The sequence below is a fragment of the Engraulis encrasicolus genome, chromosome 3, assembly GCF_034702125.1.
Source record: "Engraulis encrasicolus isolate BLACKSEA-1 chromosome 3, IST_EnEncr_1.0, whole genome shotgun sequence".
NCBI classification, from domain to species: domain Eukaryota; kingdom Metazoa; phylum Chordata; class Actinopteri; order Clupeiformes; family Engraulidae; genus Engraulis; species Engraulis encrasicolus.
The window spans coordinates 36023668-36039174 of record NC_085859.1 but is presented as its reverse complement, the minus strand read 5'-3'; the positions used below and the strand labels follow the sequence as shown (position 1 = coordinate 36039174).

Below are 15507 nucleotides of genomic sequence, written 5' to 3'. Positions count from 1 at the left end.
CACACACCCTCTCTTTTTAATTTTTTTTCTTTTTTCTTTTTTAATTTTTTCTTTTTTTTTTTCATATTTTTGAGGACACAAAAAAACACAACAATTTTTACTCTTTATAGGCTTCAAACCTATAATAAGACGTAATAAACTAATCTTGAATCTTGAATTGAATCTTGAATATTGAAAAAAAAAATCAAAGGCCCCTACCCCTCCTCCTTCTGCTCAAAGTTATAATCGATAACACTACTTTCAACTATAATAATAAAAAGCAACTACAACAACACATGATTAGGACCTTATTGCATTCCCCTGAAAATGTTTTGGCAGGGTTTTTTTTCTCATTTGTATTGTGATTTCCTCAAATCACTGATGCACCTGCTCACAAACGCGTGCACACACACCCACTCACACACACACACACACAGATGAGACACACTCTCGTATGCAAACACCATGCTGGAATTTAACCATTTAATCTGCCTTGTTATGTACTACATTTTCCTCTGCTAATACTGCATAATTGATTAGCCAATTAGGCATGCACTAATCCCTCCCTAATCAACCTATTTTACAGGCGGCTTAAAGCCAGAAACAACATCAGTGACTAATGAGACGATTGAACATTAACATAAATATTCTGTATCCGGTTATGGGAGCTTTATTTGATTGTAAATTGGTTTGAGAATTAATACCATTAATAACATTTAGTAGTATGTATTTGTGCTAACACCATCCTCTTTACCTCAACCCCCCTTCTCCCACCTGTGTCTGCGCCGCAATGTCAGGATAAGGAGAAGGTCAGTGTCTGTGTGTGTGTGTGTGTGTGTGTGTGTGTGTGCGTGTGCGTGTGCGTGTGCGTGCGCGTGCGCGTGCGCGTGCGTGTGTGTGTGTGTGTGTGTAAATCTGTGTGCGCATGTGTGTGCGTGCATACATTTGTGTGTGTGCGTGATGTAATATGATATCTGATCATTGACAGTATATATAACTCTCAATGTATCTGATGTGTGCGTGTATGTGATGTGTAATATATCTGGGGTGTGTGTGTGTGTGTGTGCGTGCACGTGTCCGTCCATCCCGCCAGAGTGAGTCTGTAGACGAGGGCAGCTCGGACAACTTCATGCACTCCATGGACCCCCAGCTGGAGCGGCAGGTGGAGACCATCCGCAGCCTGGTGGACTCCTACATGTCCATCGTCAACCGCACCGTGCGGGACCTCATCCCCAAGACCATCATGCACCTCATGATCAACAATGTGAGTAACAGGCCCGGCCACCGTGGCTTAGAGGCCTGGGCACTGGACTGCTACTGTACGCTGGCGACACGGGTTCGATTACCGACCCGGGTCATATGCTGATCCTCCCCAACCCGTCTCTCTCTCTCTCCCACTCATTTCCTGTCCCACTCTTCACTGTCCTGTCTAAATAAAGTTGGAAAAAAATATATAGTATATATAAAAAACAACCGATAGTGTTCTGCAGTGCTGTCGGAACCAGTTTGCAGAGGCCTTAAAGCAGGGATGTCAAACTCAGGCCCAGGGGCCAAAGTTGGCCTGCGAAGCCATTTCATTCGGCCCGCAAGATCATTTCAAATGTCTATTACAGTTGACCCACATACACCATTAATGTATAGCGTAACATGACTTGAACATGAAATTTGCTGTGTCATAGGAAGTGCAGACACATTTGAACTAACAAATATGATGGGAAAGAGTGTGTGTGAAATTTAACTATGAATATGAAGTGCATGTAAACACAATTTTAATCCATTTTTAAAAATAAATGTTGAGTTCGGCCCGCGACTTCGTTCCAGATTTTTATTTGGCCCTCAATTTGAGTTTGACACCCCTCCCAAAATAGCCTGTAACCATTGTGGCTGTAACCTATTCCCTGTATCTAAATACAGTAACTGTAAGTCACTTGGATAAAGCTGAGTACAGTAAGTGTAGTCTAATGTAGTCATGAATCTCTGCTTGCAAGTACGAATGTAAGGATCAAGGCTTGTTGGAGTACCCAGAAGTCTGTCAACACTTCTGGGAAAGCCAGGGAAAAGGCACAGTATGGTGCTTGAGTTAAGGGCATCAGCTAAATTTTACTAGGTATTGCATGAGCTATGTATACAATAAAAAACACATTTGAATGTTGTAATTTTAAAATGGTTTCAATAATGGCTTTTTAGGAATTAAAATATGCTTGAAGAAACGGATGATACATTTATGAAAGTAAAATTGCAACGCTGTGCAATAAAAGGGATAATATAATGTCCTCTCCTCCTCCTCCTCCTCATCTCCTCCTCCGCATCTCTTCCTCCTGCGCCTCTCCTCCTCCTCTTCCTCCTCCTCCTCCTTCTCTTCTCCTCCTCCTCCTCCTTCTCTTCTCCTCCTCCTCCTCCTTCTCTCCTCCTCCTCCTCCTCTCCTCCTCCTTCTCTCCTCCTACTCTCCTCCTCATCCTCCTCCCCCTCCTCCTCCTCCTCCTCTCCCCTCCTCCTCCTTCTCTCCTCCTCCTCTCCTTTTCCTCCTCCTCCTCTCCTCCTCCTCTCCTCCTCTCTCTCCTCCTCCTCCTCCTCCTCCTCCTCCTCTCCTCCTCCTCCTCCTCCTCTCCTCCTCTCCTCCTCCTCCTCCTCTCCCACCTCTCCATCTCTCTCCTCCTCCTCCTCCTTCTCTCCTCCTCCTCCTCCTCCTCCTTCTCTCCTCCTCCTCCTCCTCCTCCTTCTCTCCTCCTCCTCCTCCTCCTCCTCCCCATCTCCTCCTCCTCCTCTTCCTCCATCTCCTGATCCTCTCCCTCTCCTCCTTCTCCTCCTCCTCCTCCTCCTCCTCCTCCTTCCTCCTCCTACTCCTCCTCCTCCTCCTCCTCCTCCTCCTACTCCTCCTCCTCTCCTCCTCCTCATCTCCTCCTCTCCTCCTCCTCCTCCTCCTCCTCCTCCTCCTCCTCCACCCCCACCAGACCAAGGAGTTCATCCATGCGGAGCTGCTGGCCCAGCTGTACTCGTGCGGGGACCAGAACACCCTGATGGAGGAGTCCCAGGAGCAGGCCCAGCACCGCGACGAGATGCTGCGCATGTACCACGCCCTGAAGGAGGCGCTCAACATCATCGGGGACATCAGCACCACCACCATCACCACCGCCATGCCCCCGCCCGTGGACACCTCCTGGCTCCAGGTGCAGGGACAACGCTCGGGAGGCAGGTGAGTGAGGAGGCCTGAGGAGGATGAAGGGATGGATGGATGGAGGAGAAGAGGTGAAGAGGGAGGTGGGAAGAGAGACAGAGTTGTTGAAGGGAGGCCCTCGGCATGTCATCATGGACAGATTGAGGGCAGAGAGAGTTTTTATTTTGTATTTTATTAATGACTGGGTCGCCAAAGGGGCTATTCATTTATTCACTCATTGATTCGGAAGCCTTGGGATGAAGGTGGTTATTAATGAATGGAAAGATGGATGAAGGGATGGATGGAGGTAGAGAGAGGACCTTGGGGTGCAGGGTTTGTTACAACCCAAAACGTAATAACTGCCAATAACGTAATAACTGCCAATAACGTAATAATTTGGTTCCATTTAAAACGTAATAAAGCCAATAACGTAATAACTTGCCAATAACGTAATAACACTTCCCTATCCATAACGTAATAACATTCTGCCCATAACGTAATAAGGTATTACGTTATTGGCAGGTTATTACATCATTGGCCTTACACTAAAAAAAAGCTCTGATAATGTAATAACGATGCCCATAACGTAATAACCTGCCAGTAATGTAATAATTTGGGCCCATTTGAAACGTAATAAAGCCAATAATGTAATAAGTTGCCAATAACGTAATAATAAACAATGAACCAAGCCAGCCAGACTGGGCATGAGATAGACAGAAGAGGAAAGCTGAATAAGTCCAAAGCTTTTTTTCTTCCATTTTAATAGAATGGTAGCAAATACTTTTCAGCAATAAGTAACAATGGTAATTGTGTTAAGAATATTATAACATTAAGTAGCCTAATAAACAGTAAACTTTAGTTAACTAACTAGATTTTGATTCAGTTTTAATTAGCTATTTTGTTCGCTCGGCCTGACTCTATTGTTGTGTTCTTGAGCAAGATACTTAACCCCAAGTTACTCCTGTGGCAGGGTGGTACCCTGCGTGGCAGCCACAGCCACTGGTGTGTGAATGTGAGTGTGAATGGAGGAATGTGAGGCATACAATGTAAAGCGCTTTGAGTGCTTGAAGGAGTAGAGAGGCACTATATGAATGCAGTCCATTTACCAATTACCTGGAGTTGACCCTTCCTCTTTCCCTGATGATGAACCTTCCTCTGTCCTTGAACAAGATATGGCCATGCTTGGGACATTTAATAGTATGTCACACCTGTTCCATGTGCACCATGTTTCATCCAAGAATAGGCTAAGAGATGCTCTTGCGGAGAGCTTAGCACTTGAAGGCGACAGTGGAGGTGACATATCAATAAGCATCATGAAGCTGTATAAGGCTGCTGGATTTTTTTATATTACAAACAAAAGGGACATTTCATTTCACTATTTGTGTAGTTCATGTTTGAAATTTGCAGTTAACATTTAGCATTGAAGGAATTAAAATTTAGCATACTGTATGTGTTTGTCATTATTATAATAACTAAAAACGTAGTAGTAAGACAATTTGATTTCATACATTGGAAATGCAAAGGATAACAAATAAAAATATCCAGTCATTGTTATGTGTTGCTACATTACTGGATAGAGATAAGATGAAATATGAACAGTAAAATAGTAAAGTGCACTGCAAATACTGAAGTCATCTCTGCTACATATACCTCTGAATAATGTGCCAATATGTAGGCTAATAATGTAGGCAGACAGCATATTTGGTCAACCCTCTCTTAGAAAGGAAATATTTAGTCATTTTCTAAGATGAATGTAAAAATTGAAAAAGTAAAACACAGTTATCAAAGATTTTTTTAAGTTATTGTAAGGCCAATAACGTCCCATAATGACCTGCAAAATACCTCATTACATTATTGGCAGAAAGTTATTAAATTATTGGTAGAGAAACATTATTACGTTATTGGCAACTTATTACGTTATTGGCTTTATTATGTTTCAAATGGGCCCAAATGATTACGTTACTGGCAGGTTATTACATTATTGGCATCGTTATTACATTATCAAAGCTTTTTTTTAAGTGTAGGCCTAAGGCCAATAACATAATAACCTGCCAATAACGTAATACGTTATTGGCAGAATGTTATTACGTTATGGGTAGGGAAGTGTTATTACGTTATTGGCAAGTTATTACGTTATTGGCTTTATTACATTTCCAATGCGCCCAAATTATTACGTTATTGGCAGTTATTACATTATTGGCAGTTATTGTACGTTTTGGGTTGTAACAAGGGTGAAGGATATATTTTTTTTATTTACCTTACAGGGGTGGCCAAGGGACTTCATTCATTTCTCTGTCTGATTTTTATGTTACCACACTTCATGCCAATGAACAATCACTGGATTAGTAGATTAGCTAAAATGCATAATGTGGTTGCGTTCCCCTCCCGGAGCTATTTACTCTCCTGTGTCTTGACGGTCATGCCGGGGACACATAGTGTATATGCAAATTTGACCAAATGAAGCAAATTTTGCCATTCATTCCTATGAAGGGAAGCAATGTGCCAAAGGCAATTGCGAACAGGGGCGAAGCAAAGTCAAATTGTTCGGGCAAGTTTAATATTATGCAAATTAGAAGCGACTTTTGCCTGCGGCCGCCAATAAAATCAACAGAATAAATATTTCAACCGATTTGATTCGCCGCGATGAATGTTGAGCTGTCAGAATGGAACACTGATTTCGCCTGTCTTGGCTTCACTCCTTTCGCCTGTGTGTTTCTCCACCGGTAGACTCTGACATACTGCAATGTGTGGCTGTATTTTCACAGTACCAAGAAGTGGGCTCTTATTATTCCAGACTTGTTATTCCATAACGCCAGATATAGTATTTACACTGTGAAGGGTTAAATTACTATTAACAGTGGAGTCAAAAGTCAGTGTAAAAGTTGCAGATGGCCAGTGTAATTTCAACTCAACAGCTTGACAATTACCCGTCCACTCTGCTTCAGGTGCCACCAGTGTTCTTTTGTTTTCATTCCAGTGTTGATATTTACAAAACTTTGAGTAGAATTGACTTTTAAAATAGTGACCATATAGTACAATGAAGACTATTTTTGAGTGGGACTGGTATTTTTACTGTGTTCTCTTGCAAAGGTCTCCCATGTCCAGCCCAACCCCCCAGCGCCGGGCCCCCCCTGGCCCCCCTCGCCCGGGCGGACGCAGTGCCCCTCCGGCCCCCGCTGCCCTTGGGGCACCCCCTGTGCCATCGCGCCCCGGAGCTTCGCCTGATCCCACCGCAGCCCCAATGGTGCCCTCTCGCCCCAACCGCGCACCACCAGGTGTGCCCAGGTAAGTCTGTGAGCAGAGAAGCTAATATACAAAAACACACACAAGCACACATATACAGTGCAATTTAATGTTCCTCCTGCCTTAGTGTTGACCTTGCCACTGTGGAGAAAACAATAAGGTTTCCCTAATGTCAAGCATGGCAGAGTGTCTTATTGGAGCCTTCCCCCATTCATTATCCTGACAGAATGACTCCTGAATTATGTTTATACAAAATAGTGAAAAAAATAAAATTACATCAAGCCTCATGTGTTGAGATTGGTGGAAACAATGGGAGGAACTACATTAGATTTGCACTCAACACAAAATAAAATCTGACACTCTTACAGTGTCGCTGACTACTCAGTACTTTCACAGATCAAACAATAATTGGCCTGAGAAGGCACATTTTATCGCTCCGTAACAGTTTTCGTACAACTGAAATCCATGCCATGTGTTTATTCCACACAAATAAATTCCTTGGAAAGACTCGGTTTTTGATGTTTTGTCATTTGCTACTCTGTGGAGTGTTGTTCTGTTACAGTACGTATAGTATGTCTGTTTGTTTGGAATGTGAGTGTTGATAAAATGGATAATTGGAGTCTTTTCTAATCTACACAACTGGACCACGAATTACTGTGAATTATTTTATATCAGTGAATCAATCCTTTTGTTGAAGGATGCTACATTAAGCTATCCTTTAACAGCACCTCATGCAATGATCCACAAACCCTTCCAGAGCACTAGCACCTTACCACACCCCCACCTTACCACACCCCCACCTTATCACAGCCACAAACCCTGCTCCACCAACGCGGTCTCACACCCAAGAATTCAATTTTTGACGCCATTTGACCAGGCGGCAGTATTTGACGCCAAGAGTTAGCCTGTTCGTCTCATGTTGATGTTGTGGTCGCCTTGCTTAAACCTAGACCTCCCCTAATTGTCAGTGAAGTCATGCTGCCGAAAGGAGGAACAACTTTTGAGTTTGGCACCACTGTTTCACGCCGAGGGCATACATACCTCTGGCGTCAAATACTGAAGCCTTGTCAGAGTCCAAAAATGACGATTCAGGATGAGACCACGTTGCCCCCACCCAACCAAATACCCTGTTTAAGCCACACGACTCTTCCCTCATGTCTTATTTCTTTTTTTCGTCATCATTCAAACCCAGATCAGTGAACACTATTGACAAATACATGTTCAGTCACGGTTGTTTTATTCAGACTCTTATCGTATCCCCACCAAGACATCATTTGCCCAACAGTGCCAAATTTGAAGATATATCTTAACCTGTAGGTTCCACCCCTGTGGAACTGCTCAAATAAAGAGGATCCTTAAGCCAGGCTCAAACTAACCGACTAGCGATTATGTGTCCGATTTTGACGTCGGGGTGCACCGCACACTAGAAGAGAATCGCAACTGTCACTCTTATCGCTGCTCACAGCCACCAAGACAATGCCCGACGTTATATTTCCAGTCGCAAATATCAAACAGTGTTTGATTTCTACGACTTGCGATCGGCGACTCTTTGAGCTGCTAAAGTTCTATCTTAGAACGTTGCACACGACGAGGAAATCTTCCCCGACAATCGCTTGCGATGGTCCTGGGGGCTAACGTTCCAGCGATTGTCGTAAGGGGGGTTTTCAGCTGAGAATCGGGCCGATAGTCGCGTAGTTTGAGCCAGGCTTAAGCTGTTTATGGTGGTCTGTACAAGACAGACATCTGATAAGGGTTAGGTCCCTCACATAAGATTTTGAATTATTGGCTTTAAAAAAAATGTAAAAAGGATTTCAAGTGCGTGGACTCCTCACTTTAAAACTCCATAACTTGTGGTGCCTCACTTTCTACCGTCTCACCACAGACAGAAAAAAAAAAATGTTCCTCATGTGAGGTTGTGGCACACCTATGGATCTTCTGTACTGTATTTACAGAGGTCCTTAACCTGTGGAGGTTCATCATAGTTAGAGGCTCTGAGCTTGTAGTAGAACTATAGCCATGGTTTCGTCAGGTCAAGCATGAGACCACTGTACCAGCTTTGGTCAGATCTGGGCCAAAATGATGGTCTTTTCCGTTCCTGCTCATCATCATCCTCATCCTTCACTCCTTGTCTGTCTCAGTTCCACCATCACCTTCAAATTCACCTCCACCTTCCTCCTTCATCTACCATCGCCTACTGTGTAACCTCTCCACCCCGATCCATCCCTCTTCACCTTTGTGCGATCATGCCCTCCTCTCCTCTCCTGCCCTCTCTCTCCTCTGCACCTGAGATATAGGAGATGCCATAGGCAAGTCTAGGAGCTCAACCAGCTCTGCTTTAGCTAAGCCCTTCCCTCCATCTCTCCCCTCTGTAACTCAAAAATCCTTCCTTCCTTCCTTCTTTCCTTCCTCCCTCCTCTCCCTATCCTCCTTTTTCTGCTTCCTCTGCTCCCGTGCTTGCCATTCTCTCCACCTCTCTCGCCAGCCCCACGCGACACCCTCATTGATTCCGGTTACTTTTTCAGAGAGTCTCTAGACCAGTGAGGATTTACACGAATGGTACGTCTTGACCAATCACACGTGATTGTTGCTGCTGCTGTTGTTGTTGTTGTTGTTGTTTGATGTTGACCAATCACGCCTCCTTCCTTGTCTTGTGTCCACCCGGCTGCTGTGTTTTCTTCGTCACGCTTCATCGTACATGTTTAACTCTTTCAGACCTAGCTGTCAGTCATTGACAAGCCCCTCCCCCCTTCACCATTCAATTATGACTTTGAAAGTGTGTGGTTGTATTTATGTGCTACGTCAAACATTAATGTCAGTGCTCATCAAACGTGTGGTGTGTCATTTATTTTTAAAGCTGAGCTGATGCATAGACCAGGAACAGGCTTTACACTTAAAATATACTAGATGTATTCACATAATAATGCAATTATAATAAATTGAGAATCACCCAAGAAGTTTGGAAGTCTAACATGTCAGATGTATAGTGCTCATCATTTACATGCATCATGTAACCTTACCATCTTGTTGCAGCTAATCTGTGTGTGTGCGTTTGTGTTTTGTGTGACACTGTTTTGGGTGTATAATGTGTGTACATGTCCACATTTACTGTATATCGTAACCATTCCTGTCTTGTAGTAGATAAGGTTTCTAAGATTACTTTAAATATAATGGAAATAGTATACTCCATATGAAAGCATCAAGATTTTTAGAGAAAGTTATGAACCATATTTTTAGTTACATTTAAGAAATACTGTTCATTTTTTGCTATGAGGATAGGTGGATAGTTATAGGATGTGTTCTTCATCAGCCTGATCTTCAAAATTCTGTGCTCCTGGACACGGATGTTAAGGACACGAAATCCGTGCTCCTGGACACGGATTTTGCCAAAATTCTGTGCTCCTGGACACAGATTTTTTTTTCCGTGATGGACACACGGAAGCACTTTCTATATTCCCACAGCTCTGTGTTAACTCTATCATTAGAAAATACATACCAAATGCTAATCCTAAACAAAATAATTCTATAGCAATTTAAGTTGTGCCCTGACCAAAACATTCCCTAACCTTAACCTGTCATTAAAGACATATTTTTGAGAAATACCTTTTCTAGTTGGTTGATAGGGCCTAAAAAAAATAATGTTTTGGTTCCGGTTGCCGACCGACCCTATCATTTTTTGTGCGACCCAAAATATTTTTTTTGACTTTTTGGAATCCTCAAAAAAATATCGATGTTTTTTGGAGGGTTGTTTATATAGACAAGGCAAGGCAAGGCAAGGCAAGTTTATTTATATAGCGCATTTCATACACAGGTGCAACTCAATGTGCTTCACAAAGTTAACAAATGTAAATGAAAGGAAAACAGGGAAATGAATTAGAGTCAAAAAAACATTTAAAACATTAAGATAAAACATAAGGTAAAAATAATAATAAAATAAAACATAAATAAACATAAAACCTTGAAAAACAATTCTTATTTTACTAATTTACTTCTCTTATTTTACCGTCTTTTCATTCAATAATTTAAGAAAGCATCTGAGAACAGCTTTGTCTTGAGTCTAGATTTAAAGCTATCAATAGTGGGTGCATTTTTTACGTCATCTGGAAGCTGGTTCCAAAGCTTTGAAGCATAGAAGCTAAAGGCTGCCTCTCCACATTTTGTTTTGACTTTTGGAATCACCAGCAAATTCTTCTCCGTTGACCTTAGTGACCTGGCCGGTGCATACTGCTGAAACATATCCAGTAGATATGTGGGTCCCATTCCATTTAATGATTTAAATACAAGTAGCATTGCCTTAAAATCAATTCTGTAGACAAGACACAACACGTTTCTTCATTCCCATAACTCGCCATCTCTCACTTTCTACCTGCCTGCAAGTTACTGAATTTGCATCGCATGACTATCCACATAGGAGCAACACGTGCACGCACCACAAGTGCCACCCGGCTTGATATTAGAAAACCCCAAATGTCACTGCAGAGTTGCGCACCTATCGGTCACGTTGTTGGCTAATTATTATGCTACACCATGCTAATTGGTAGTCGTTGTAGCTCGTAAGTTTTTAAATAACTTGCCTCACAGCGTTCTTGCAGACTAATAGGCTACGATGTAGTTTGGGAAACTGGCGAAAATGCCTGTCAAATGATAAGTCAATCGCCTTACCTCAACACCCGACACGGACACAGCCTGACCACCCGCCTCGAAATGCAACACACAGAAAACATTATGAGTATCCACGATTTTTGAATGTATTGATATTGTCTCGTCGTATTAGAAAAGGGCTTCCATTCAGTCACGCTGCATGTTGGACGAGATGCATAACTCCTTACAGCAATTCTAAAGTAGCACTGTATCAATAGCTTGTAATTGTAAAATAAGTTAATACGAGAGAAGGGAAATGTTTTGCCCACGTTTCCCTTCATTCTTTCATTTACCACAAGGCCTTGTTAACCAAGAAGTCCGTTGGCCCGAGCCCGTTATTTTCTTGCTCTCTCTCTGCTTGTCCCTCCACCATCGCGCAGCAGCAGGGCATCTGTCACTGTCTCACTCTCCGCGCCTCCTCCAAATGAAATAGAAATTAACGATGATGTCGCCACAAATAGCCTACGACTGTTCGATGAAGACATAGGACTACTACAGTTGCCTACAATAATGATTTAATGGCAATGACGATGTTGTCCCTCGATCACCCTTCATCAACATTCATATCGCCTCAGGCGTCTACATCCTCGCGTAAAACAAAAAAGTGTGTAGGCCTACATAGAATGTTTCCAAGCCAGAACCTTCATCCCAAGGAAAATATGGTCTACAACCGATGATGGGACGGAATTTAAAAAAAAAGAAAACGGGACATAGCCTACAGGAGCTAAAATAGCAGTGTCAGGCAACTGGCAGCTGGACAGGTATTGCCAGAAACGGTAGGCTGTATGATCATATCCTCATTTCGGTGACGGTCAGTATCTTGGCTCATTAATACTTATTATATTTCATTGTAGCTTTAGCAGGCCACACTCCACTATCGTCATTGGCATTGTTCAACAAAGTTTATGACGAAATCTGGCGCATATGGAGGGTTGGGTGGGTCGGACATTAAAAAAAAAAATTGGAAAAAAAAAATTTTGAAAAAAAAAAAAAAATCCGACCGACCCATGACCAAACCTGACAACCAACCGGAACCAAACTCTTATTTTTCTTTGGCCTAGGCTATCAAATTCATATAATGAATAAAAGAATACTAGCTGCCCACACCAAACAATCCCTAAGCCTAACCTGTCAGTAGAAATGTTTTTTGAGAAAAAATATTTGAAATTCGAAAAATCCTGAGAAAACACAAGACATTGAAAACATAGAGCTGTGGGAGTATATAGGCAGAGCACTTCCGTGTGTCCATCACGGAAAACAATTTCGTGTCCAGGAGCACAAATTTTGGCAAAATCCGTGTCCAGGAGCACGGATTTCGTGTCCCAAACATCCGTGTCCGGGAGCACGGAATTCTGAGAGATCATGTTGTCTTCATAGTGGGTGGTCCTGTTTTTGTGGGTGTGCATGTAAGTGGACTGTTCCTGACTTTGTCTTGTCTTTTTTCATCTCCCTGTTGCGTGTCTGTGTATGTATTATGTCTTTGTCTACTTGTTTTATTGTGTGTGTGTGTGTGTGTGTGTGTGTGTGTGTGTGTGTGTGTGTGTGTGTGTGTGTGTGTGTGTGTGTGTGTGCGTGTGTGTCTGTGTGCGTGCGTGCCTGCGTGCGTGCGTGCGTGCATGTGTGCACGCGTGGATGTGTGTGTGTGTATGTGTGCGTGTGTGTGCACCTGCGTCCGCGTTTGCCACCATCCTCATCCTCCTCCGTGAAGCCGAAGACCTCCACCCTCCCCAACCCGGCCCAGATCTATAGACTGAATGAAGGACTCACTCATTCATGTGCACACACACACACACACACACACAGACAGAGACACACACACAGACACACACACACACACACACACACACGCACAGTTTTTCCATATACATACTTCTCTCCCATGTCTCATAGCAACCCACTCCATCTGGTCCCCATTCACACAACACACACCCACCCACACACACACACACACACCACACCACGCACACACACTGCAATATATACCGCACAAGCACATGATGCTAACACCTATCCACGTATGCCTTGTGTTAAGTTTACATGCTTACAGTCACAAGGTGCAAGTAATAGTAGATGTATGATAGTAATAATATTTAATGAATGGATTTGCTCTGCACATTATTGTGTGCACTACTGTTCAGTTAGAATGAAACATGTATTCTATATGTATATATATAAAGTACGTAGTGTGTATGTACTATATGTGTCTACATGTATGTACGTACTGTATGTTTGTATGTATGTCAGCCTTAACCTTTATTTATTTTTTGTGTATGTCTAAACCTTCACCGCTATTTTTTGCATTCAACTTGGACGTTGAGAACAGCCTAGCAACCATGGCCACTGATGCCTATTCCCTTCATTATTGCTTCCCTTGACTCATATCTCTATATGGACATACCGTTTTTTTTTTTTCACTTTTCCAATATCTTATAGACCAAACCGATCAAGGTTTAGTCTAAATTGAAAGTCTAGGCTGGGGCTGTCCTCAACCTCACATGTCTGAATGTAATATAACTTCCCTGTACCCAGCCTGCAGTCTTACTATGTGTAGCCTGTGTATATCTGAATGTTGTGTCTATTTTAAACGCTGTAAACTATATAGATGATTCTGACAGACATTTAGGTTTACAGTGTTAACTGTGAGTGGCATTGGCACAAATTGCCACAATGGTGTGTGTGTGTGTGTGTGTGTGTGTGTGTGTGTGCATGTGTGTGTCAGTGTGTGCGTGTGTGTGTGTGCGTGCACGGGTGTGTGTGTGTTTGACCCGTGGTTGACCTCTGACACTCTTCTCTCTGTGTCTGCCCCCCCTCCCTCCATCAGCCGGCCTAACAAAGGGAGCCCTTCACACGGAGAGAGCCCTCAGTCCTCCTTCGACTAATAAACACACACACACACCACCTCCTCTTCTCCTCTCTTCATCCAATCACTTATTCTTTCCCCCATCAGTCACACAATCAAATCCTTCCCTCCCCTCCTCCTCTATTTTCACTGTGACCATGTCATCTGTTCTCTGCACATTTCTATTTGGAGCTAGTTTGGCTCCCCTCCTCTTGGCTCTCTCATCCCCTCACGTCACTCCTTCTTCCATCTTTTCTCTTACCTTTTGTTTGTCCTTCTATTTGTTTCCTTTTTTGACATTCTTCATTTCTTCATCTCCCCTTTGCTGCAGCTTTTCTCTTTTGGAATGTGAATTGTTGTGGACATTCAGTTATACGGACTCACTCAACTCAACTGCCCTTCAGCAATCACACAGCCTGAACCCTTGACGTCCTGCTGTTCCACACAGGGACCACTAGAGGGAGATGTCTGAGTTTAAACACCAGAGAGAGGAACGGGTTGACTCTCTCTCTCTCTTCTCTTCTCTCTCTCGCTCTCTCTCTCTCTCTCTTTCGCTCGCTCCCTTGGTCACATACACCCTGCTGGTCATCATGGGCCTTTCAACTATATCAGAATGCATGTTTGTTTGTATGTGTGTGTATGTGTGTACGTACACGTGTACGTATAAATGTGTGTTGGTAGAATTTTAATTGTAAATGAAAAAAATATATATATATATACTGTGATGTGTTTTCAAATGTGTTTACACATGCTATGTCTTTCGGTAGCCTATAGTATCCTCACTCAAGATTATCTTTGACTGACTACCCCAGATGGCAGGCCGGCTCTGGGACAGACCAGGCCCAGATGCAGGCTGTGATCTGAGCCTTGTTATCTTTCTCAGAACCAGCCACTTTTTCCTGGGTTACTAATAATAACTAACAACAATAAAACATGTGTATTTATTACAACTACAATACAGCCTCACAGACAGGTGCAATGTGAAGATCATCACTTAATCTGTAGAGCAAAGCATCACCTTAAAGTGAAACTAAGATGTCTTATGAGTCATGTCACAACGCCTGGTGTTTTGGGCTATGTTGCCCCGGTAACTGCTAAAATGTTGTGGGGTATTCCAAGAACAGGGCTTGGTTAACCCTTTGAGGAGTAAGGAATTTCTAGAGGTTTTTAGAATTTTACTGGAACACTCTACAGCTCCCATAGACGTCTGTGTTAAAAATCTCGCGAAGACATTATGACTTCATAATGAGAACTCAACATTTTGGCAAAATTCTAATCATATATTTGTGATGGTACAGAGAGTGGGAAATCTGCTAGTAGATAGCCGCTGGAGGCATGGTTTACTGGCAGAATGTGGACTCCAGGGTCTTCTATTAGTTGATTTACCACTACCTAGGTTAACCTGACCTTTTTCCGCTACTGAAGCACCTTCTTGGAATACCCCCTTGTTGTCACACAAAGTTAGTGCATGTGAAGGCGCCTTGTGAGGGTGTGTGTGTGTGTGTGTGTGTGTGTGTATGCGTGCGTGTGTGAGCGTGCCCATATCAAGGCTGTCAGTTTACATCCACAATTTTCAAAGGAGTGTGTGTGTGTGTGTGTGTGTGTGTGTGTGTGTGTGTGTGTGTGTGTGTGTGTGTGTGTGTGTGTGTGTGT

The 15507-nt window shown here is 43.0% G+C and overlaps 1 protein-coding gene across 1 annotated transcript in view; it reads left to right on the top strand.

Moving 5' to 3' along the window:
* Positions 1 to 14221, top strand: part of LOC134446053 (dynamin-1-like) — a 40010-nt gene extending 25789 nt beyond the window's left edge. The window contains exons 18-21 of the mRNA XM_063195287.1: positions 1073 to 1243; positions 2932 to 3173; positions 6225 to 6419; positions 13837 to 14221. Of these exons, the coding sequence (XP_063051357.1) occupies positions 1073 to 1243; positions 2932 to 3173; positions 6225 to 6419; positions 13837 to 13894 (666 nt within the window). The 3' untranslated portion in view covers positions 13895 to 14221. The remainder of the gene's footprint in view (positions 1 to 1072; positions 1244 to 2931; positions 3174 to 6224; positions 6420 to 13836) is intronic.
* Positions 14222 to 15507: the final 1286 nt, after the last annotated feature.